We start from the raw sequence: 24269 nt of genomic DNA, 5'->3' as shown, positions 1-24269 counted from the left end.
GTTCCTCTCCGCACTCGGCATTTCCAGGTACTCGGTCAATTTGAGAATTGCCATTTAATGAAATAGCATACACATTTGTAAAATGTTCATCATTTATTGAGCAATTATTTCAACGAATCGATAAGTGCAAAAATATTTCTGAAGATTATTACTAGTCAAGGTTTTTGGTGATTGTGTTGTGGAAGAGATGGGCGATCAATAAGAAAGTGCTTTAAGTGCATGTAGAACTCTTTGGGCTTCTGGACGTTGAAGGCGTGTCCTGCATCCTTGACGACCACTAGCTCCGCATTGTCCCCTATATGCCTGCCAACCACGAAGAAGAGTCATTCGCACTTTGCAATGATCAGCAGTGAAAGTCGACAATAAGGAAGCAAGATGCAATTAGTGTATCAGTAGCTTATGACTTCATGAGGTGATTCAGTTCCAAGCATGACCGGATCGGAAAGATACACAATAGCCATAGGAAACGAGAAAGCCATGCGCAAGTATAATAGCGTCCTCGCCTTTTGAGTCTGTGACCCAAGTCTAGTGGGAAGACTTGGTCATGCTCCCCCCATATGATCAACGTGGGCTGAAAAATCACGAGCAATTTATTTGGTCATGAGGGATTATGTACTCTACATGGACCATTAAGAAACCTCGACATGTAAGGTCGAGCAAACCTGAGTAATCTTTGGAAGTTCCGATATTTTGCGACCTCTGGGGATGGCTCTGATCAGATCCCTCTTCTCCTCCACGTAATCGGCACACATTGCCTGTCAATTGCAGTGTCGGGATACAAATAACCTCGGTTTATAAAAATTAAAATATTGTAGGACATGCATCGTAAATCATTCAACGGAGACCTTTCCCCGAAGAAAGTCATCGGTCGGACCAGTTTTATTAAATTAGATAGAAAGTCCAGACATCAAATATCATTTCCATACCATTGTCCGTCACATCTCGTAACACAGCTTGATTCCTATCCTCACTTATCTTATCCGGAACCAGCTGGAAACCTAACTCTCTCTAGTTTTTGGAGCTATTTTTCTTCTATGTAATGTCAAGTTTGACAAGCAAACGATGAAAACAGCATCAACATGTAGCTGTCGTGCAGGAAGCATGACCCTTCATGCTGTTCCATCACAATTTATGTGCTCGATTTAAACGTATCTCTGTAAGCTCGGCGCATTTACATCACGGACAGGACAGAACCTATCCCATCATTTATATTATAAGCTCGATGGTTAGATACCGGAGGTTGTTCATGTTTCTGCTCAATCATTGAAAATCCTAATAACTGACCAAAGTCACATATGTATTCAGCTCAAGTTCTACTTCCGGAGATCTGAAATCGAACCCACTAAACAAATAATTACCAATTAATGAGTCAACTAATTAAGAGATAGAATCACTTACATGAATGAAGTCGTTGAGAATGCAAGAAGGGATGAGGCGGAGAGGCGGTCCCCGGTAAAGGGTGAAGCCCATGAGTTCCCGAAGGCGGTCAGGGGTCTGGGGGACGAGAATCTCCGCCGCCTCCTCGAGGTCAGAGATCCTGAAGACGCCGTCCTTCAGGTCCTTCTCCTCCATGCACACGGCCGCGCAGCATATTACCAGACTCTCCACTGCCGCAGGGTACTGTGCCGCGATGCTGTACCCGATGAACCCACCGTAGCTTAGCCCCACCACGCTCATCCTCCTCACCTGCTTTAACCACCCCACTTAATCATTCCACTGCTTATTATTATTCTTCAATAATTATTCCTGAAAATCCTCTAAAGTTAGGCTGAAAAAATTGAAACTGTGTCAGTATCAGATTTTTCCGGCGCAATTCTGTCGGAGAGGAAACACGTTTTCTCTTCGCTCACTCATTTTTTCGGCAAAGAAAAACATTCTTCATCTCTGACTCATTACTGGTAGCTCTTGAACGGACAATACAGTTGTGATCAAATCAAACAGGTCCATTCTAGAAAACGTTTTGCGGGAAACAGAAAACATGGAAAACATGGAGCTGAGGGAGGACTGACCGAGTGGGCCTCCATGACCCGCATGATGCACTGAGCATGGAACGACTCGCACCGCTCCGGTCGGGCCGTGAAGGAGTAGCCGAAGAAGAGGAGGTCCGGAACGTAGACGTTGAAGTGGCCGGCGAACCGGCCCACGACATCGCCCCACTGCCACAGCGCGTTGGCGCCGAGACCGTGGATGAGTAACAGATCGGGCCTCGAGCCGACCCGATCCTTGGGGACCCAGCAGTGCATGACGGTCCCATCTTGCAGGTCCGTGATGGCCGACTGGAGACCCGCCCTCCGGAAGGCGGACCGGTAGCACCAGTTCCGTGACTCTGTCAAGCTGAAGCAGCCGGTCATTCTTGTCTTGGTGTCGGAAGTGTCAGGCCACGTGGCATTGAGGCCGGAAAGATTCTTCTCGTCTCTTCTCTCCCGAACCTTGTAGAGAAAATGGATCGTTAACAAAAAATTCCCCGTTTCTCTTTGGGTTGAAAAGTCGAAGAGAATGAGATTCAGAGTAGAGAAGAAGAGATCAGAGCTTGAAAATGGAGCGACTATGGAGTTTGAGAGAGAGAGAGAGAGAGAGACCATGTGCGTCATGCGGCATTTATTGGACGAATTCTTTCATTCATTTTATCTTCCTTTTCAATCAATTATTATTCTATTTATTTATTATCACATGTAAACTTAATATAAGGAATAATTCCACTGGCTTCTTTTAAATTGGACAAAATGATTATCCGTAATTATTATTATCCTATTTTGTTTTGTTTTGGTTTTAACATGCAGCGCTTGGTCTAATATCATCCATTACTATTTGAGATTAATGATATTTTAAATTTCAAAAAATGATAATAGTATCTTAAAAGTTTGTTATTTTTTGATATTAAATTTTAAAAGTTTTATTTTGAGAAACAAGTCTTAAAATATTTGAAAAGTGTTAGCAGTGATTCTATCCGTCCCTTGCCGTCACCGGCCCGTCAACGTGGAGTTACTGCTATCAGTTTCGCTCAAGTGACCGTTAGTTTGCTGACGTGGCACTCTTGGCCCGAATGAAAACCCGAAAACTCGAGACTTGACCTGGGAACTCGTGAAACCCTTGCACAGCGGAAGTAGCATGAGCAGAGGAGCACAGCGGAGGTAGCACCAGCAGAGGAGCATAGCTACCGGTCTGCTCGAGCAAGCACGAGCAGGCGGAACAAACAGAAGAGGAAAGTCCCAAAAGGAACCGACTCACGCAAGAAAATGAAATGCCCATAAAATCACCCAACACAAACAGAGGAGGAAAGTCCGATCCGCGCTTCTCCTTCACACGCAGTTGAATTCTTTCGGGGACATTCCCTCTCGAAGGCAGCCATTAAAGACTAAAGCTCTTCCCTCACAGCTCTCTTCCTCTGTCATCGGAACAACATTGCTTTGCTTAGTCCCTCGTCTTCTCTCTCTCTCTCTCTCTCTCTACTGTCGACTTTGTGATTCTCTCACACATACGCCCAACCCAAGAGAAGAAAAGAGGGAAACTTTCCTCGTTCTCTGTGAAGGGAGCAGAAAAAGCAACAAAACTCCATTAAAGGGTTGTTCCTGTGGCTCCATCCTTTAAGCTTTGGGAACCCTAAACCCCTCTCTCTGCTCTCTCTTCTTCTGCCAGTTTTTTGGGGTCGTTTCGAAAACACGACCAGCTGAAGGTCTGATCAAGAAATATTAAAAAAAAAAAAGAGAGAAAAGGTCTGAGCTTTTTTTGCAACAGAAGATGGTGCACCAACAGAGGTACCATCAATGGAGGAAAGGGGACGCCCACGCTTACGAGGAGGACGAGGAGTCGCATGGCCTCGCCGCTCTCGGCTGTGGGATATTAGAGCCCCGTTTCGGAGTACCGTGTCAGGTCTTTCAAATTGGGACTTGAATCCACTCGTAACGCCAGCATCTAACGGTCATCTGGATGCACTTAGCGGCGTTACCTCTATGCTAGCAGTTTTGTCGAGAGCAGCGACGGATAGGAACTGCTGATACTTTTTCAAACGTTTTAAGATTTTATTTTTCGAAATAAAACTTTTAGGAGACAATGTCGAAAAATAATAAACTTTTAAGATTATTAATATCATTTTCCCATTTAAATTCCTACTAATAGATTTTCTCTTTAAAAATTACTGGTAATGTTCATCACTATTTTCGATATGGGCAGATAATATTATTATATATTGCTGATAACCTTACTGGTAAGACACTCCCAGTTAGGAAAGTGTATTACAGATGAATCGAAAAGTGAATTACCTTGACAATTCAAATTACCATATATACATCAACCAAACATGGCTATCTAATAGACTCAGGAAGTTTAAAATTATATTCCCAGTAATCCACATGAATCACTTCCTACTGAACGCCCATCATAAAATGGATTATTCAAAGTGCCTGCAAACTGACCCGAACACCACTAATTGAGGAATTGGGGGAAAGTAATTGAACAAGAAGAGCCCCTCTTCAACAAAGTTACTGTTATTTTGTTTTCTAAATGAAAAATATGGACCATGCTACCCCACGTGGGATAACAAATAACTCAATTCTCGTGTTGGACCACAAAGAAAATTATCAACTAGTTGTCAACCGACACTACGTACTTACGATCATCAATTAATATTCCGCCATATTATTGTATTTGTAATATATAATAACTTCGATGACAGAATAATGAAACTTGTTTTCTTGAACTGCTTTTTTGGGTAATAAATAATGTTTTCTTGAACTTTGGAGAGCAACCACAAACAAAATCCTACCAACAGCATCCTCCAGAAGAGACAGATAGCTAATACATTCTTTTCGGTAGAGATTCTGAAAAAGAACATAAACATAAACTCGAAAACCTACATCAGTCGATATGAAGCACCATAACCAACCCAAACATCCGGAGAAAATCCCGACATTTACGACGAGACCCGTCACACTCAACTCCTGTTATCCCAATTTGGCAGATTAACTGCTTCCCACGACCAAGATCAAAATCCTTTGATTCTCTACTCATCTGGAATATGAGTCTGTTCTCGACCGTACTGAGCATCTATAGACATCATATCAGCCTGTTAATCTAACCACAATGCATGAGATGTCGTCTTTACTGTCTCTCTTCAAAGCTTCAGCTGTCAACTGCTTTGCTGCCTTCAGTGGGTCTTTGATCCTTCGTGCGATGTCAATTGCCTCTTGATTGTTCATCACCTGAACCAAACATATGCACGGGCCACACAAAGTCCTTCAAGACATATTTCATGTTAATTATATCAATTGAGAAAAATTATCACCGTGATTTTTTTTTCAGACTTAATGTCAATCGTCTTACACCTCAGAAGTGCATATATATAGAGGACAAAGAGATATGAGCATAACAGACCTTCCAAAGACCATCGCTTGCAAGGACTAAGACATCATCGATGACCTTAACTGTTGTGTCTTTGATGTCCGGATCGGACCGCAGATGTGATTTGAGGCTTTTGTCTCCAAAAGCACGAGAAACTGCAAGCTGTCCATTGACTCTGGGCACATCTCCTGGTAAAGAAGATGTACGTTAAAATTTTTTTATAGCATTTCATAGCAGCAATATACAATCTGAAAAAAGAACAAGGAAAAGGAATCGATCGGAAATCGTATCATGCTACAGAAAGTAACAAGCATTTTCCAATCAAAATTTATTGATGAACAGCAAAATAATTGCTTTCTTCATTGATGAACACAAACTGTGAACGGACTAATGAGACATAAAATTAGTACTATCAGCTTGTTCTTTTTAAAAGAAACATAATCAGCTGGTTCTGAAGAAAAATGTTCCTGTGAGGTTCAAACTTAACAACTGAAAATATCAAGGCTGGTAAAGACTGAGGTGTGAATGAAACCTGGCATGTTTGAGACAAAGCCACCTCGATGCTCAATGCTACCTCGTTCCATGTTGGGCTCATGATCAGTACTCATCTGTACAGCCTGACCACCTCTTGATAGCACAGCCCGGGAATCTCCAACATTGGCAACCCATAACCTCCTGCCGTTTATTAAAATTGCTGTGACAGCAGTTGACCCACCACGGCCCAAGTCAGAACTGTTTGAGAGTATTGCCTTGTCCGTACTTTCGTAGGCCTTTGAAATTGATAAATCAGGGTTCACCCAAAACTCTTCCTGCATTGATTGAATATGGTAAGTCTATAAGCTTTAAACATTGGACCCTATTGTCTTCATGGAAAATCAGTAGTTCAAATTCCTCATTTTCTAGTAAACAAAGATGCCGGTTCACGATGTGCAAGCATGCAAGTTCCCTACAACCCTTCCACCCATTCATTTTGCTTTCTGAAAATCTTTTACTCAACTCATTTAATGAATCTACAGCATTTCATCAAACAAATGAGCTGTTTCCATTTCCTAGTAGGAAATTAAGAATTGAAGTTTCACCTCATTCAAGATATTGGAAAATAAGTGCTTCTGAAGGTAGGCAGGCACACTATCTCCCAGATGCCCATCATAAATGGCAAACAAACCCAACTCGTGACCTCGGGTCTGCATGAACTTGGCGACATGATAATCCTCCATGGGATGATTTGCTTTTCCTTTTACTAGGCTGAAACCATACTTGATCAGACCCTCATGGCTTCTTCCCTTACCAGAGCTCGAAGCCGATCTCCTCGCTACAAGCTACCATGGTAAGATTGGAAAAATTAATGGTGATGAGATACGCTTGTATTGGGACATAAGCATATAATAGCAAGAAAAGGCTTTGAACCGTTATAGTCCAATCTCATGAACCAATATCAACACAAGCTTTGGACGGCGAAAGAGAATTGCTGATTGTAATGATAAGCTAGCAAATAGCCAATACACGTACTAATCTAACAAAGAAACAATGATGATAACAATTCATTACTCTGAAGCCTGAACTATAATGTTGAAAAGCTCTTGGCAGAAAACAAAATCTCCCGCTAATTGACAGGGAAAACCGCCGACAGATAGAATTTCAAATCGAGGTGTTCAACTCAGGTAATTATCTCAAGTTCAAAGTGTAAAAAACTAGGCAAAATTCATATAAGATCTAAGTGGGGTTAAAGGCTGTTTCACCGGGAGAAGTTCCATTTAGCCCCCAAAATCATTATCTAAAGAAATAACTGCTTCATTAAGTACTTTTAGAACATCAAGAATGACATTTCAGCTCAACTCAGAGCCTTCAATTAGCATACCCAACAGAAGCCTCAACTGCTAGCTCATTTAACAAATAGAAAGGAACAACAGGAGCGCGCGGGGATTGGCGGAGGGGATGGGGGGACAATATATGATCATCAATTACCTGAGAATAGGATGATCTGAAACAACACAACCTGTCCATAACAGCCTAATCTTAACTTTTAACAACCTCCACGCAGCGACTCCACCGTGCCAAACAGATCACCAGCATCCCATTTAAATTCTGCGGTCACGAATTTACTATCTGCAACATCACCGAGGAAAATAAAAATCCAATCTTGATCGCTAAACGCTCAACTTCGGAACTCGTCCTTACGTATAGAGTCATATACACAACACCTACGATCCAATAATGCAAGAAACAAGCAGGAACAAGAACTGGGTATCCGAAAGGTGACAACTTGCTTTCCCACATGTCCAAATTAAAAGCTAGCTTAACGATGACCCTTGACTCCAGCTTATCTTCTTCCTCCCCATTAGCTAGCTAAAAAGCAAACGACTGAGAAGTCGCTGTAATGAGGGGGAGAGAGAGAGAGAGAGAGGAAGAAGAAGAAAGAATCAGAAGGGTGCTCAGCTCTGTGAGACAGTGAGAGAGAGAGAGAGAGAGAGAGAGGGAGAGATGATCTGTCCGTTCTTGGAAGTCTTCTGCTTTTTGGGTTGGACGGGGGAAAAGGAGAAATGCTTCCTTTCTTTCGCTCTCATTGTTATAATTAGTTTGATATAACAAAGTAAAGAAATTTCCTACCCAAAAAATAAAAAATAAAGAAATCTATTTATACTCAGACAATTAATTTTTTCGAAAGGAAATTCATGTATTTAAATATTTCAATTTTAATACAATCATAACAATTAATTTTATATTAAAAAAAATCACACATAAATATTAAAAGTTTTCTATGAAACTATTTTTTTATTTTCCAAAAATATACACCAAATAATTATATTTATTAATTTCTTTAATGACGATGCAACGCGCCTGACTGAGCTTTAGTTTCCAATAAAGAGGAAAGAAGAGAGAGGAAGCAGAGGGGACGACTTCGATTCTTATGGGTTGACTTTGCTGGCCTTTTACTGTTTGTTTTCTTCTCTTCTTTTTTTTTTTTTTATCATCCCAAAAAATTCAGGATAAATTCATTGTCTGTAAAATTATTTATCAATAAAAGTAAAACCTATATTTCACATAGTAACCCACGCCGCCCCCCCGGGTCCTCAAATCACGCCAAATTATTAGTTTGGCCGTTAGATGCTCATATGACTCGTCCCGTACGGCATTTTTACTAACCTGAAACCTCAAAGTTCGAAGAATAGATCACGAAAAATTAATATAATAACTTGGTTGATGGATGTATGTATGTTAACTACTTATAATGCGTCTTGACTCAACTATCGATGTTGTCAAATCTAGAAGTTTAATAATCCTCCGTGTTTTGGGGAATGAAGCATATTTCAACTTTTGAATAATCACTCCGACTTCAAATCTCTACCCGGCGTAAATGCCGCGTCGTGCGAGAGTAACTATATAGAATAAAATTTCGAAGTTAGGGAAGAGTGTGATTGCCCACAGCAAAAACTACCTTTTTAAAAAAAAAAAAAAAAAAAACTTTCGAGTACAGCAAACTGTAAAAACCTATGATTCCAGTAGGGGTTTGAGCGATGTCATTTTTGGCACATTTTCCGTCTGTTTCCTTCGTTTCCCCAGGCAAACTAGTGATCACACACATAAACACAAACAAGATGCTAAAACACGTTCATCAAAAAGAGAAAAAGAAAAAGAAAAAAGACAGCTAAAACACACATCTACTTCATGTTAATATTGTTTGTTCCATAAAACATGACCGGCTCGAAAAACAATTCAACGAGGAAGATATTTGACGAATCAATATATTCGTCAAATATCTTCAAATTGTTTATTAATATATTCTTTCTTTTTTTTCAGTATCAATATCAATATATCCCGTTAAAATAGGAGAAATTGTGACACTTTGTATATATATATATATATATATATGTATGTATATAGACATGAAAGGTGCTATTTCCTCCGAATTCCAAGCCTCTGAATGCGACAGTGGGATACAGGTGTAATTGATGTCAACATGAGGGGCACTTTTACATTGTGTCTTATTCGCATGATTCGGAGGACACACGTTTCGGAGGAAAATGCATTTTTCATATAGATATAAAATAAAGTTTAACCTTGAGAAAAATGATCGCGATTACAAAATGAAATCTTCAATTAACTAATAATATAAAATATTAAAATATATTATCTGACTCTTTATTTTCGATTAATTTTAAATATGGGAAAGTTACGCTCAATTGTGCATATGCGGGGAAATATTACATGGTTATTACAAAGAATTCACTTTACCAATAAATTGTCTTTCTATCTTTTTACGCGATATAATGCAAAGCTATCTAGATTGTGTCAGCCTATGTGTTTTCATGCACGTGTCATTATATTTTTTAAAGTATAAAATCAATATGGACACGTACTCTTTTCTACGCACAAAGCAATCGCACGTGTTTAATTTCATCGGCGTGAAGATTTTAGCCATCGAGAGAACTAAAGTAAACAGATCACTTTAACAGAACAAACACGACTAACTATCGTCCTGTGGATGGTTTAATTAAATTTTCGATGCGATTAATATGTGCCGAACCAATAACCATTACCATCACGAGGATAGCAGACTCGGGTTTATTAGTAAAACCACAAATGTTACCTATCACGACCCTTCTCCTCTCGTCGCCTAACGAGAACAGCACAACACTATACAGGACAGCTCCATAGAATATGATACAACCAAGAGCTTAAGAAGAGGGGTAAGAGGATAGAAGATCCAAAAATAATTTATATTAGACACTAGTACGGCTGCCCGAAACAGCTTCGAGGGCATCAGAGGCACTGTGGAGTTAAAAACTGTCGATGAGGTCAGACTCGAGAGTAGTCCGGCGCCTCTGTCATCGCTAATATGTACCCTGAGATTCGGTGGTTAGACCGTGTCCTTGCCCTCATTCTGCATTTGCCTCCTGCATCTATCTCCTACCCGATTGTTCGTTTCAGACCTATCGGTAAGGTCACCTGATAACAGGATGAACATGTCAGTAACTAAATTTTTTAGCTGACAATGTGAACTGTTCGGCTTTACTTCAATCCGACTGCTTAAATTACAGGCATACTGAAGAGGCAGTCACGTATAAGTGGACGATGTTTCCTAGTCTTCCATTTTTCTTTCTTTTTCGACATGAAAAGATGAGGAACAGAGCTGCTTGAATTGCATTTTTACGAGATGTTTTCATCCAGAAACATTTTGTGATCGGCAATCCAACACCTCTTTCCCCCTCGATGGACGAACAATGGAAGACCGGAAACAGTTTTTTTTAAGTCACAGCCAAATTGACAATGCACCATCGAAGGATCGTCCTTACCCAGTCTGAGATAGCCGTCTCCAGTTCACAATCTGATGAGACTGAGGATGCCTGGGCAAATAAGAGGAGGATGCCCCAATCCCGTTCTCATCTCCCACAAACTGATCCGAGTAAGCAGAAGCTGATGGCGACCAAACTGGGACGACACCTCCATCCCTCTCCCTCCGGCTCGTAGTGCTTGATGATTCTGCAGTAGAATCCTCCGCTGCACTATGTATCCCCATTGTGAAGTTATTATGTGGACGAGGATTGTTGGCATTTGTTCGGACTGCCTGGAATGCCCCTGGGTTGTTTGCCTCCATGACATCCGTCCTGGGTGGGTCATGGTCCATGTTCACATTCATGTTCGTGGCAGGCACTTCCCCTCTGCTGTCACCGACAGAGTTCCGAACATCTGAGGATGTCTCTTCATCCTCGGCCCTCACCAGGGATGTTATGCTTGGTACCATCTGATCCTCATACCGGCGGGTTGAACCAGGCAGGTGGTTATGGTTCCTTGCGGGCTCGGGGCTGGGTGCAGGCGCAATCTCCTCCTCCATCTGCACATCCTGAGGGAATGCAATGGGGGCAAACTCCGAGGAGTCTCCCAGCCCTTCCTCAGTCCCATTCTCGATTGCGGCTCTTGAGGCTGCCTCATGCTGCCACATGATTGAAAGCGCTTCTTGAAGATGGGCTTTTGCTGCATCTATTCCAACGATTGGAAGAGGGTAATTTGACCCAAGTTCGATCCCTGCAGCTTGAAGTACAGACTCGGGTGCATTCCAAGGGTGATGGATCCACTCGGTTGGGAGGCGTGCAAGTTCAGGAAGCCATCGACGGACGTATTCTCCATTTGGGTCAAATTTATAGCCCTCGAACTGCAAAATGCAATATAATAAATGTAAATTTGATCACACTACAAATATTTTGTCAACTTCAATAGAATTAACTACTTTCCTATGTCTTAAATCTTGACATAAATTTGACATTCTTCGGAAGAAAAAGAAATAGATAAGATCAGAAGCCCTGACTAGATCGAATGTGCAGATAATCCACCACAATAATCTCCATTATCATGAATATCAGCAGAACAGTCTCAACATTAGATAGACAAAGATACATCAACAAATTCTGAAACTGTTACTTTTTTTCATCCGATAATCCTCAAGAAACATGTCCATAAGATACCATTCAACAAAGGACTGTAAGGACTGCATAAAAACATCAGCACTACAGCAGCTTAAAAAACAGCATGAACAAAATGTGATGGACATTGGACCAATACGCTCGGTTAGAAAAAGGTAGAGAGGGGTTGGGGGGGGGGAGGAGAGAGAAGAAAATACGACACAATTTCAGACAGCAAGAAATCCCAAAGCAGGCTGCCATGATGACCTATTCTCTCACAAAGGATATCGTAGACCTCATCAAGAACACTATGAATACCAACTAATGTGACTTAAGAGCTGCTTACAACATTTAAGAAATATATTTTTTGAAACTTGTGGCATCAGGCAAATTAAGAACATGCATTGAACAGAATCAACTTTGGCGAATAACAACATATATCGGTCATCATTTGAAGTCTACCTGAGGATTATCTATGCGATCAAATTCACGGCCATCAGGGAGGGTCCCGGAGATATACTGCCACCCAAGGGCATCGCTCTCCAGATCTGCATCCAAAAGGGTGTCCCAGAAATACTTCATCCCCCACCTCCATGGGAGCTGAAGAACCTTCACAAAGAAGCTTGAGACCACCACCCTAATACGATCATGGAGCCACCCTGTGGCCCAGAGCTCCCGCATCCCGGCATCCACTAGTGGGTAGCCCGTTCTACCCTGCCTCCATGCTTTGAAGTAATTCTCGTCCACGACCCAGGGGAAAAACTTCAGATGGCCCAGAAGAGGCCGCTCAAGGCTGTAAGGGTGGTTGAAACTCATGTAGCGAGAATATTCCCTCAGCCCGATGGACTTGAGGAAGAGGTTCACACTCTCCTCACCGGCCTTGTTGCCCTCATTGGCCCACAACACCTGCTTGATACGAACTAAGTGAAATAATTTCCTCACGCTGACCTCTCCAAAGTGGAGATGAGGAGAGAGGAACGAGGTCGTGGCACTATCAGCTTTTCGTCGGTTCTCAGAGTATTCGATCAGTGGCCCGTTAATGAACGTAGTGAGGGCCTTATCAGCATTGCTCCAGCCTGGGGACCATGCACGGGCAAGCAATGCATTGCTTCCTTTCTCTGATTCGTCTTCAAAGACCAGTGTGTCTGAAGGACACCTTGATATATCACCTTGAAATTGTGCAATGACAGTAACCACAGTTAGTTTACTTCAGAAATGTATACTTGTAAAGTTATTCTTCATCTTCAGATGAAAATATCCTTCTCAGATATCTCTGACATAGGAGAAAGTAAGAATGAAAACAAGGAAGGGAAAACCTGAAATGATCCTCTTAGGAGGGAGAAGTGGAGCCTCCGGATCAAAAGGCATGCTGAGGCATCTTTCCCAGAAATCAGCAAAAGTTGTAAATGGGCGGCCTTGCTCATCACTGACTTCCCACGGTTCATACAGCAAATCCGCATTGAAAGATCGAACTGTCACGCCTTGGGCTGTCAAAACCTCCTTTGCCCGGTGGTCTCTAATAAGGGACAAGGGATCTGAAAGACAAAACATATTGAATTCTACCCATCCAATGACTCATGACTAAAAGTTCAAAATAGCCAAGAAAAGAGAAAACAAAATAAAAAAATTCTTTCAGATACTTCTTAATCAATTAGATACTAAGTAAAGCTATACTAATAACTTGCAGAAATAAAAAAATGGACTAACAAATTGTTAGATGAATCACTTCAGGATACCATCAACTACGAAGGTGAAAAACAGATCAAACGGTGAGCTGAGCTGGTAATCCGGTCATTACTCATTAGAAATGAAATTCCGATGAATTTCCCATTTCCCCCATTTCTTGCCTCTCCAAATACAGAACTGATCCGTCTATTCGCAGCTTAAGCTTACCTCTCCAACACTCAATCCTCGGTGAATCCCAGTTTACTTGAAAGTTGAAACATTCAATTTGATCTCTCACCACCACCACAGCCAACAACTAGTATACCACAACAACAAAACCATAAACATAAAGGATTAGTTATGATGAAATTCCCGCCTTCCTAATCATCCAAGTTCCCCGATTCGATGCTTAAAATTCACAATTACATGACCAAATTCACACCCCCAGATTCTTCAATCCTAATAGTAAACCCGCAGCCTGTCACTAAATCAAGAAAACTACAAAGTGAAACTAAGAAACAAGTAAGAGAACAGCACAAGGACAGGAGAGAAAGAGCTAACAATACTGACCATAGAGGTGATTGAAGAAGAGCTGAGTGGCCCCAGTGGCCTTCACAAGCTCAAGCAGGGAGGAAACACTGTCAGTGGACCTTTTAGCAACAAGAGCAGTCCCGAGGCTCCTAAGGGAAGAATCAAGGTGAGACAAGCTCTGCTTGAGCCACCACCGGGATACCCTCCCGGGATAGTAAGGACCCTCCTCCTCCGGTGCCCAGATGAACACAGCCACCACCGAGCCTGCCCTGACGCCGGCGGCAAGTGCTGGGTTGTCTTCAACCCTCAGATCCCTCCTGAACCACACTATGCTACACCCACCACCTGACATAGCCGACACAACCCCCAAAACATAAAATAAAAAAATCTCACCTTTCGCCCACCAAACACATGTAACCAGAAAAGGGGTACACTGATTACTGATCCTTTATAGGATTTGGTGGCACATACCAACTACAGGGTTAGAGCATCTGCACTGATCCTATCTATCTATCTAGCAGTTAAGGCCGATTTCTCATCAAAGGTTCCCACTTTCTTGGCTGGGATTAATTAAATTTCCATGAAACTGGGCTGCTCTTCTTTTTTTTTTTTTTTTTGCTGCCCCCCTCCCGTTCTTCCTTCCCTCTCAAGATGGTTTTCTTGGCAGAGAGAGAGAGAGAGAGAGAGGAGAGGAGAGGAGAGGAAAGGAAACGGAGACAGAGTGAAGGTGATCGGTTAATGTGGGGAGAGGGAATACGCAAGCACAAAAATTGACAAAGAGCAAATCTCAGCCACAACTTTTGTTCTCAATGATTTTTTTTTAAAAAAAGTAATTATATAGGAAAGGAGAAAAACAAATTCCCCTTATCTCATCTCATCGCAAGAAAACAGAACCCCCACTTGGCTCTGAGGCCCCTTCCATGATCCTATCTCATTTTTGGTACTTCCACGATCCTATCTTTGACAGGGTGGAATTTTTGCATGTAACGACCTTTGCATTTATTTGATTAATTATAATTATTTATTTAAGTTCATTGCCATGGCTTATATCTTTACAATTAATGCAACTTCCATACCTGTATATAAATAAATAAATAATGCAACTTCTATATCTCAAGATGGTATTCTCTTTTAAAACAAAAAAAAAAAAATTGGAATCAATTTTTCCTTTTATGCTTTATCCCTTTGAAATATTCAGACAAATAATAAGAAATAGCCTTCTCCAAACTTTGATACATATATATATATATATATTATATCACCTGTCTTTTAAAATTTACAATTTAATACATTGTTCTAACAAATCTGAGAATCGTTTCTGAATTCTCAAACAAATTTCAGAAGAAATATTTAGTTCAGCTGATAATAACACAACTATATTTAAGTTCTCATTTTTTTTACTTGGTAAAAAATTTTCGCCATGCTTGCTTAAAATGAGGTATACATCCTATCCTAGGTTATTCACGCCGTTTTAAAGAATCATTTTAGGTTATTATATATATATATAGGAAAAAAAAGAAGAAACTGACATATCTGTTTAAAAAGTGAACAGAGTATTAATGTGGGTTGGTTTAAATAGTTTGGTGTTTATTCATCTTAAGTAAGGTTTTGAGTTCGAGTCACAATGCAAAAAATTCACGTTGAGAGAGCTTTACCCCTTAATGGGCCGACCCGACTAGATTGGATTAGTCGGAATTCAATTGAATTTTCGGATATCATGGTTCACATTGATAAAAAAATCAACCAAGTCAAGGCTTTAAAGGCTTGCTGTTTATTGCTTTGCTAATTGCCAGTTAAATGTTCTTTCCATTAATGCCATATATAGTATGCTTTTAATTTCTACCCATCTATGGGCTTCTTTTCTTGTGCTACTCGCAAGTCATGGGCCGAAGTACCAGTTTTCGCTTATAATGGCATTTCTTTTCATCCGACCTGTCCATATTTGCTTATTCTCTCGCAACACGCGCAATCTCCGGTTAAATAGATATAATAAATAATCCTGACGTGTGGTAAATTTGACAAATTGTGCTGCCACGATAGGAACACCTTCGTAGTCCCACAACAGATAGATACAATAATTTCTTTTCTTAACTATGGTAACTGACAGGAAAACCCGATCTATGTCGAAGACGAATAATCAATAGGGTAGCTGAAGAGTTTGATAGTTAGCACTATAATCTTTAGTTAACTATATATATGTTCGTACAAGACATATTGGAAGGACTACAATTGTTTAACTCAATCCTCGATCAAACGATTGACAGCACGAGCTGTCTTACCAACGGAGGAAAAGGGAGAAAGATGCAGTTACACAATATTTCCTCTTTTGTAATTAGTTGTTAGTCATTCCTACATGGTTGTGATATGGAGTGGTATCTATTATGATATATAATTAAAAAAAAAAAAAGTACTTGCTGCAGACAAAATTAGCACAAATTAAGGCTGCTGATGCGGACACCATGGGAACTGGACCCGGACTTGGTTACGCGCCTCACCGAATGTTCATTTTGAGCAATCACGAGGTGGGGCCCTTCCTGGTGTATATGTAGGGTTTATATGTATGATGTTGAATGTTATAGTAAGGATTGAATTTTTTGGTAAATTATGTTTATATAGTATATATATTTGGATTAATAGATAGTAGGATCAATTGCGGGGGAATTGAAGCCACTGAGATATGCTGTGGGAAGAATACTGACTTGTTGGGTTTGGCCTTATTTCCAATGTGGGCCTGTTACAACTTTTCGTTGGGGGTCTCTTCATAAAGCCGGGATTCCATTCACATGTCGCTATTAAAAGTGATATATGATGATGAATATATATATATATATATATATATATATAAATCTTCTCTATCCCTCCCTCCTCCTCCATTATTGCGATTGAACCCCTGGCATGGCACCTGATTAAAAGAATGCCGTGGTCGTAGAGTATTCCTAACACAAATTATAGCATATGGAGCTTAATAGCTAACATATAGGACTTAATTTTCTGATAAACGAAAAACCGACGACCATAGGAGCTTCTAATCACTTTGATAGTACGATATACGAGCTGCTTGGACTTCTTCATGAGATGCATTCAAAGTGATATATATTGCTTTGTAAGCACAAGCGTCTCGCAAATTTAAGAAGAGAAAAGGAGAGAAACAACATTCAGCCCTCTTTATATGTTTTCATACACGTCCATATATATGATCCGTGTGCCGATACTAAGTATATATATCTGATTGCCAGTGTTTCGTCGGATTTGGAGATGAAGCTGTATTATCGAATCCCATTAGAATGTGTCACATTATGTTAGAATACTAATTCTAAAACATGTAATTAAGAAAAATGAGTGAAAAAGAACTTTCCATACATATATACATTTATATTGCTGGATCATCATTTAAGAATTCTAATTATCCTACCAGAAAAAAAAAATCTAATTATTTCCGATGGGCTTGGAAATATTTTTTTGTGGTGTGTGTTGAGGCTTATTCAAGTTACGTAATCAATCGTAATTGGATTTGTTCATGTTTAATCGGAGAATGATTGACACAGATATACGCCCGCCATTAAACCTAAGAAATAGAGCCAACATTTTTGAAATGCCCAGATTTTGTAAAATTCCATAGACATATAATGACCGACAAAAATCCTTGTCCGTTCATCTCTGTCTATCGAGAAGAAGAGAAGAAAATCTCCATGCACTAATCAATATATTTCGATCGACTATTTTCCTCGTCTTTAATTCGCCTGTATCATCATTTTTCCTGATTCTAACCTCACATCAAATGATGGTCGTACATTACTACTTGATCATAGAGAGAAACAGATCATTTGGCGTGAGGTTAGAATCAGGGCTTAAGGACCAATAGGCCAACATGACAATGTGAATGAAGATTATATGTTAAGAATAACCATCGTCGAGCCCATTTTGGGCCCGACAGCAAATGACGTACATATGCGTGTCCTTGTCAAATTTGTAATTCACGTTGAAGTCACTTTTCATGTTACTGTATCTCGAGAAAAAAAATCTCTACTGCTCATTTGTACAACCTGTTGGAATTCAGAAAAATTATACGTGCAAGTCCTTCTAAAAGATTTGTCACATAGTTTGTGCATTTTTATATATACGAGAGAGAAATACTACTATGGTACAATGTTGAAAATTTCAACTGCTCAATAATATACTTAAGTTATATAAATATATACTTCATACTAAGAAATTTATCAAGGCTTGAGGCCGATAATCGAATCTTGATAATATGATGGCTTACATAATTTACACAATATTTATAAGTAAATTACTCGAAGTTTAGGTAATTTACCATGAATTAATCTACATAATTTTTTGGGTAATATAGCCGGTATTACATTGAGCCTATGGATCGATGTAATTTATTTAATATTAGGGAATTTATATTGAAAATGTGATATAACCATGTTTATTTTATTACGGACACAAAAGTCCTATTGATGAGAATTAAACATATAACTTTTTAGTTTTTAGACGATGATGTATGCTGCTGCACTGCACTTTTTTATTTAAATATTTTATTTCACCAATGACATGGAAAGATGAAGAATAAAATTTGCATATATACACATCCATATGGATACATCATACATGGATTCGAGGGGTTTCTAGCTAGTGGGCAAGAAAAGCAGCGGGAAAAGAAAAGAAAAAGTATAATTTTCCCGTTTTCTTTTCCAATTATAACAAAGATTTTAAATCTAATAAACATAAATGAAAAATATTACCTAACAAAATATAAATGAAAAATTATTCAGCAAAAATATTTAAAAATTAAATAAAGGACACAATAAGTCTTATTGACGAGAATCAAACGTGTAACTTTTTTATTTAGATGATGATATATACTACTGCACTGCATTATTTTTATTTGAATATTTTATTTCGCCAATGACATGGAAAGATGAATAATAAAATTTGCATATATACACATCCATATGGATACATAATATATGGATTCGAGGGGTTTTTAGCTAGTGGGCAAGAAAAGCAGCTAGAAAAGGAAAAAAAAAGTATAATTTTCCCGTTTTCTTTTCCAGTTTTAACAAAGATTTTACATCTAATAAACATAAATGAAAAATATTACCTAACAAATAGAAATGAAAATTTATTCAGCAAAAATATTAAAATTTAAACAAATGACACAATAAGTTCTATTGACGAGAATCAAACGTGTAACTTTTTTGTTTAGATGATGATGTATAGTTGTATACTACTGCACCGCATCATTTTTATTTGAATATTTTATTTCGCCAATGACATGGAAAGATGAAGAATAAAATTTGCATATATACACATCCATATGGATACATCATGCATGGATTCGAGGGGTTTCTAGCTAGTGGGCAAGAAAAGCAGCGGGAAAAGAAAAGAAAAAGTATTTTCCAGTTATAACAAAGATTTTAGATCTAATAAACATAAATGAAAAATATTACCTAACAAAATATAAATGAAAAATTATTCAGCAAAAATATTTAAAAATTAAACAAAGGACACAATAAGTCTTATTGACGAGAATCAAACGTGTAACTTTTTTATTTAGATGATGATATATACTACTGCACTGCATTATTTTTATTTGAATATTTTATTTTGCCAATGACATGGAAAGATGAATAATAAAATTTGCATATATACACATCCATATGGATACATAATATATGGATTCGAGGGGTTTTTAGCTAGTGGGCAAGAAAAGCAGCTGGAAAAGGAAAAAGAAAGTATAATTTTCCCGTTTTCTTTTCCAGTTTTAACAAAGATTTTACATCTAATAAACATAAATGAAAAATATTACCTAACAAATAGAAATGAAAATTTATGCAGCAAAAATATTAAAATTTAAACAAAGGACACAATAAGTTCTATTGACGAAAATCAAACGTGTAACTTTTTTGTTTAGATGATGATGTATAGTTGTATACTACTGCACCGCATCATTTTTATTTGAATATTTTATTTCGCCAATGACATGGAAAGATGAAGAATAAAATTTGCATATATACACATCCATATGGATACATAATACATGGATTCGAGGGGTTTCTAGCTAGTGGGCAAGAAAAGCAGCGGGAAAAGAAAAGAAAAGTATAATTTTCTCGTTTTCTTTTTCCAGTTATAACAACGATTTTAAATCTAATAAACAAAAATGAAAAATATCACCTAACAAAATAGAAATGAAAAGTTATTCACCAAAACAATTGAAAAATTAAACAAAGGACATAATAAGTCCTATTGACGAGAATCAAACGTGTAACTTTTTTGTTTAGATGATGACGTATGCCACTGCACTACATCATTTTTATTTGAATATTTTATTTCGCCAATGACATGGAAAGATGAAGAATAAAATTTGCATATATACACATCCATATGGATACGTCAATGGATTCTTTAATTTCTATAGAAAATTTAATATATATTATGTTAATTTTTGTGAAATTTTTTCAATATCATCCTCTTAATTAAATGGGTAAAAATACAATCACCTCCATGACTTTTTGAGAAATGACACTCAACTCCATTTATTGAAAAAATATTATGCACCACGTTTCACTTATTTGACCAAATAATTGTTTTAGGGAAAAATATCTATTGGAATCATAACTTTTGGGTTTCTTTATTTTTAAAACCATAGATTTATTTTTACTGAATAAGACCCACATTACATAAACTTCTTATTTTTAAAATATTTATAATTTGAGAAATAGAAATTTAAAAATAAACAAAAGAAAAAAGCTAAAAATTTCAAACAGAATGGAGATGCAAAGAGAGGAAGTTGTTGTTGGGGTATCAACGGCCATCGTTGCCTTAGGCAATGATGTCACTGGAGGACGTTAGAGACTTTGTATTAGGTGGTGGTGGCCGGCAGGCAACCAAGGATGGAAAAGGTACAATAAAAAGTTGTATCCATAAGTGCACCACGTTGTGAACTACGCAATCGCATCAAATGGTTAGAGGACTATGGTGACCACGGTCGATGACCACCGCCCGAAGCAACATTACCGGAGGCCTTTCTCCTCTCTCTTCATTCGTCTTCTTTTTCTTCTTTGTTTTTTTCTTTTAACTTTTGTTCAATTTTCAATTTTCCATTTCTAAAATTCAAGAACATATTTTTAAATAAAAAAGAATTTACAAGAATATATTATATTAAATGGTGGCCTTGTTACGTAAAATAATAAATATATAATCTTAAGAAGAAAAATTGGAAAGTTATGGCCCATATATTTGTATTTTCCTCAAGAAATAGGGATTGGTCAAAGAAATCAAATGGAGTTAAAGTGCCTATTTTTTAATAAATGGACCTGTGTTATTTTCTAAAATGTCAAAAGAGGTGAGCTCGTTTTACTCTAATTGAATTCATCCATTCATAGTGACATCTTGAAGATTTCACTCCCTATTACAAGTCTAGATCGATCTGGCTGCGTATATTATGGATATATGCACTATGTATGATGAATATATATGGTTGCAGACACAGACACGATTTGATAAGACATTACACATTATCTAAAAGAGGCCCCATAGGGTGTACGTATGTCTTGGATACTTTTATGTATGGTTGAATATGAAATATATACATTCTACCGAATATATATATAGTGGAGATGATGTTATATGTAAATTTTATTTATATATATATTTTCCCAAAATTATAATTCACATGTGTACGTACATCACAAAGTTAAATAAGAATCGAGTAGTTCTCCAATTAATTCTAAAGTTCCTTAGAACGAGCATAACACACTTTAATATTGTAATAGTTTTTCGGAATGATTCGGGTTTTCCAAAATGAGATTGGGTGTGATTGCGAAGAACCCACGTAACCAACCAAACATGAGATATATATATATATGGTTGGTTATTGTACGTACATGCATGATTGGTGAAGACAAGATAAGGCGCTCGACTCGATCGACGCCCCCCCCCCCCCCATTGCCCAGTCCCCGGGCAGAGACACAATCCTCAACCACCACCTTGAACTTTTGCTGATGGGATACATAGATATATCTTTTTCATATTTAAGTTTCGATTTTCTTAATTCGATATAATCATCGGAGATCCACAGAAATAAGCTGGACGCCCGGGCGCGCACACACACACATCAATAGCTCTCTTGCTCATTGGGACCCTGAGAAGAAATTACGACGACGAGAGAGAGAGAGAGAGAGAGAGGCACGAAGGTGTTGCCGAAGGAGAAAGCACCACTTTCTGACAATGTCGAGAAGTCTTTAGTCAGTCCGTCTCGTGCGTCTGATGTCTTCTCTGCTGGAATTTACCCTGTGCCAGCCTGCCAGGTAAATAAAATATCTGAACCTTTCAGACCTACTTAGTTAATTTTAGTCGAGGTTATACATATTTCTTCACGTTCGTTTTATTACCATGTCTACACAACTCCACTGTCTTTAATAAGAGTTTTTTCTTGCAGTGCCAATACTTTCAAGCGAGGTGAAAATTACACTTTATGCCGCATATATGAGTATATCTATGATGGTTGATATCCTATTATATATATATATATATATAAAATACACGTGCATAAAGACAAAATGACCTTGTAAATTTGGCCTTCGGTCAGTTTTGATCCTATAAGTTTTAAAAGTATCGAATCAGTCATACACTTTTGATCCGTTAAACATTTTTGGTCCATTCTGTAATCAGTCAAACATAATTGCCAACGTGGATTTCACGGCGTTAAATTTATCCACGTGACTTTGTATTATTGGCTGAAAAAAATTTAAAAAAAATAAAAGGGGGAGACCCAGCATGTGATTGGGGTGTCGCTGGGGGCGTGGGGCCCCTTTCCGGGTGACCCCTCCCCTCTGGATTTTTTTGGGGGGGAGGGGGGTCATTGGAAGGGCACCACCACGTGACTGTGTATTATTGGCTGAAAAAATTTAAAAAAAATAAAAGGGGAAACCCAGCCCATGATTGGGGTGTCGCTGGGAGCGTGGTCGGTGACCCCTCCCCTTCGAGTTTTTCTCTCTCCCCCCCCCTACGAGCTGGGGTTTCCCCCTTTTTTCTCATTTATTTTTTGTACTTTTTTTGAATTTTTTAGCCAATAATACAAAGTCACGTGGATAAACTTAACGTTATAAAGTTTACCTGAGCAATTCTGTTTGACCAGTTACGGAACGAACCAAAAACATCTAATGGATCAAACGTATATGACTGATTCGGCACTTTTAAAACTTATAGGACCTAAACTGATCGAAAGCCAAACTTATAGGACCATTTGAACATAATTATTATGAACTATCGGCTTCATTACATGTGACTTCTGGGGACACTTAAAAAAAAAGTTTGGCGAGGAAATAGTAAAAGAGAAAAGATCTAAAATCGTAAAATATTGCCAGAATTAATAGCGTGTTTTCCTCAAATAAGATCTCGAGTTCAAGTCTTATGAATGAAGAAAATCCTTTATTGTGAGGGGTTTATTTCTCAGTGAGCCGATCCGGCTCAAACTGAATTAGTCAGTGTCCATTGAGTTTTTTGGATGTTAAGATGCATAAAAGAAAAAAATAGAACTTATTTAGTTACCGAAAAGGTACTATATGTGATTATTTTTGCCCGTGGTGTGGATTTTGTTCATGAGAGAGGTTTATTTGAATTAATGACAAGATTTTGCTTACGAACGTATATACATTATGACCAATGAACATAAATCACTCTGTCTAATAAATTGACATGATGGAAGCATGTCTTTGTAGGATAGGATCACAAGATCACTATTCCCCGATCTATAATAGAACACCAAATTATGTTTCATAGTAGAACGCTAGGGTTTTTAAGTCCTTTTAATATTAAATCTTTGAATGGCATTACAAATTAATAATGCCACATGTAAAGTACAATAAAATAGGAGGGTCACTTACGTGTTGATGGCGTGTCGTTCACGTATCGCTAACGTGTCCATAAATTAAAACTCGCATTACATGTTAATGTCGTGTCGTTAAAGTGACATGCTTATATTAAATAAGTTTTCTTTGAAAATCAATTTTTATGATCCAGTTTGGTGACGTGGTGAAATATAATTGGTATATGTGGTGGAAAGGTTTGAGAATAATGGTATAGTACTATAGGCAAAAATTGTGAAATAAAAATATGAAGGACCATAAATACTATGGCAATATATATAAACAATGGACGGATGTGATTAAAAGTTTATGGAATCTAATAGCTAAAATCAATATTCCATCATAAAAACAAGTTGGGGTTCAATTGTAAAATCTACCAATATTCCCCAATAATGCAAAAATATAAATAGAAGAGAAGAAAGGAACCGAAAGTCGTACTCACCCTCTAGGTCCCATGTCACAT

At 38.3% G+C, this 24269-nt stretch overlaps 3 protein-coding genes across 6 annotated transcripts; all 3 read right to left on the bottom strand.

Moving 5' to 3' along the window:
- Positions 1-28: 28 nt before the first annotated feature.
- Positions 29-2605, bottom strand: LOC116203498 (pimeloyl-[acyl-carrier protein] methyl ester esterase-like). Its single transcript, XM_031535246.1, has 5 exons — positions 2010-2605; positions 1399-1686; positions 663-755; positions 504-571; positions 29-303 (listed from the first exon to the last, which is right to left on the bottom strand). Exons 1-5 carry the CDS (start codon positions 2589-2591, stop codon positions 156-158), a joined length of 1179 nt encoding a protein of 392 aa, XP_031391106.1. The 5' UTR covers positions 2592-2605; the 3' UTR covers positions 29-155.
- A 2061-nt stretch (positions 2606-4666) lies between these two features.
- On the bottom strand, positions 4667-7853 carry LOC116205612 (probable protein phosphatase 2C 10). Of its 2 annotated transcripts, none has more exons than XM_031538244.1 (6): positions 7516-7853; positions 7303-7443; positions 6417-6656; positions 5870-6146; positions 5371-5525; positions 4667-5198 (listed from the first exon to the last, which is right to left on the bottom strand). In XM_031538244.1, exons 2-6 carry the CDS (start codon positions 7339-7341, stop codon positions 5058-5060), a joined length of 852 nt encoding a protein of 283 aa, XP_031394104.1. In that variant the 5' UTR covers positions 7342-7443; positions 7516-7853; the 3' UTR covers positions 4667-5057. The 2 variants fall into 2 exon arrangements, with proteins under 2 accessions (XP_031394104.1, XP_031394105.1); XM_031538245.1 differs by having other exon boundaries at positions 7543-7853.
- Positions 7854-9807: 1954 nt separating this feature from the next.
- On the bottom strand, positions 9808-14692 carry LOC116203475 (cryptochrome-1). Of its 3 annotated transcripts, XM_031535208.1 has the most exons (6): positions 13971-14688; positions 13629-13716; positions 13052-13270; positions 12198-12904; positions 10632-11488; positions 9808-10284 (listed from the first exon to the last, which is right to left on the bottom strand). In XM_031535208.1, exons 1-6 carry the CDS (start codon positions 13971-13973, stop codon positions 10281-10283), a joined length of 1878 nt encoding a protein of 625 aa, XP_031391068.1. In that variant the 5' UTR covers positions 13974-14688; the 3' UTR covers positions 9808-10280. The 3 variants fall into 3 exon arrangements, with proteins under 3 accessions (XP_031391068.1, XP_031391065.1, XP_031391067.1); XM_031535205.1 differs by lacking the exon at positions 13629-13716 and having other exon boundaries at positions 13971-14686; XM_031535207.1 differs by lacking the exons at positions 9808-10284; positions 13629-13716 and having other exon boundaries at positions 10628-11488; positions 13971-14692.
- Positions 14693-24269: the final 9577 nt, after the last annotated feature.

This window comes from Punica granatum, chromosome 4 (assembly GCF_007655135.1).
Source record: "Punica granatum isolate Tunisia-2019 chromosome 4, ASM765513v2, whole genome shotgun sequence".
Lineage (NCBI taxonomy): Eukaryota > Viridiplantae > Streptophyta > Magnoliopsida > Myrtales > Lythraceae > Punica > Punica granatum.
The sequence above is the reverse complement of the archived record's forward strand: the minus strand, read 5'-3'. Positions and strand labels throughout refer to the sequence as shown.

Bases quoted from the DNA above. Each gene is read 5' to 3' on its own strand.
- LOC116203498 (XM_031535246.1), bottom strand. From the start codon at position 2,591: ATGACGCACATGGTCTCTCTCTCTCTCTCTCTCTCAAACTCCATAGTC. The intron at 1,687-2,009 runs GTCAGTCCTCCC...TGGTTAAAGCAG, and splicing joins GGGTCATGGAGGCCCACTCG to GTGAGGAGGATGAGCGTGGT. The intron at 304-503 runs GCGAGGACGCTA...CGTGGTTGGCAG, and splicing joins TTGGGTCACAGACTCAAAAG to GCATATAGGGGACAATGCGG.
- LOC116205612 (XM_031538244.1), bottom strand. From the start codon at position 7,341: ATGGACAGGTTGTGTTGTTTCAGATCATCCTATTCTCAG. The intron at 6,657-7,302 runs GTAATTGATGAT...TTACCATGGTAG, and splicing joins TCAGATCATCCTATTCTCAG to CTTGTAGCGAGGAGATCGGC. The intron at 5,526-5,869 runs GTTTCATTCACA...CTTCTTTACCAG, and splicing joins CTTTGTCTCAAACATGCCAG to GAGATGTGCCCAGAGTCAAT.
- LOC116203475 (XM_031535207.1), bottom strand. From the start codon at position 14,283: ATGTCAGGTGGTGGGTGTAGCATAGTGTGGTTCAGGAGGGATCTGAGG. The intron at 13,271-13,970 runs GTCAGTATTGTT...TTTGTCTTTCAG, and splicing joins CTTCTTCAATCACCTCTATG to ATCCCTTGTCCCTTATTAGA. The intron at 11,489-12,197 runs GTAGACTTCAAA...TGCATTTTGCAG, and splicing joins ATCGCATAGATAATCCTCAG to TTCGAGGGCTATAAATTTGA.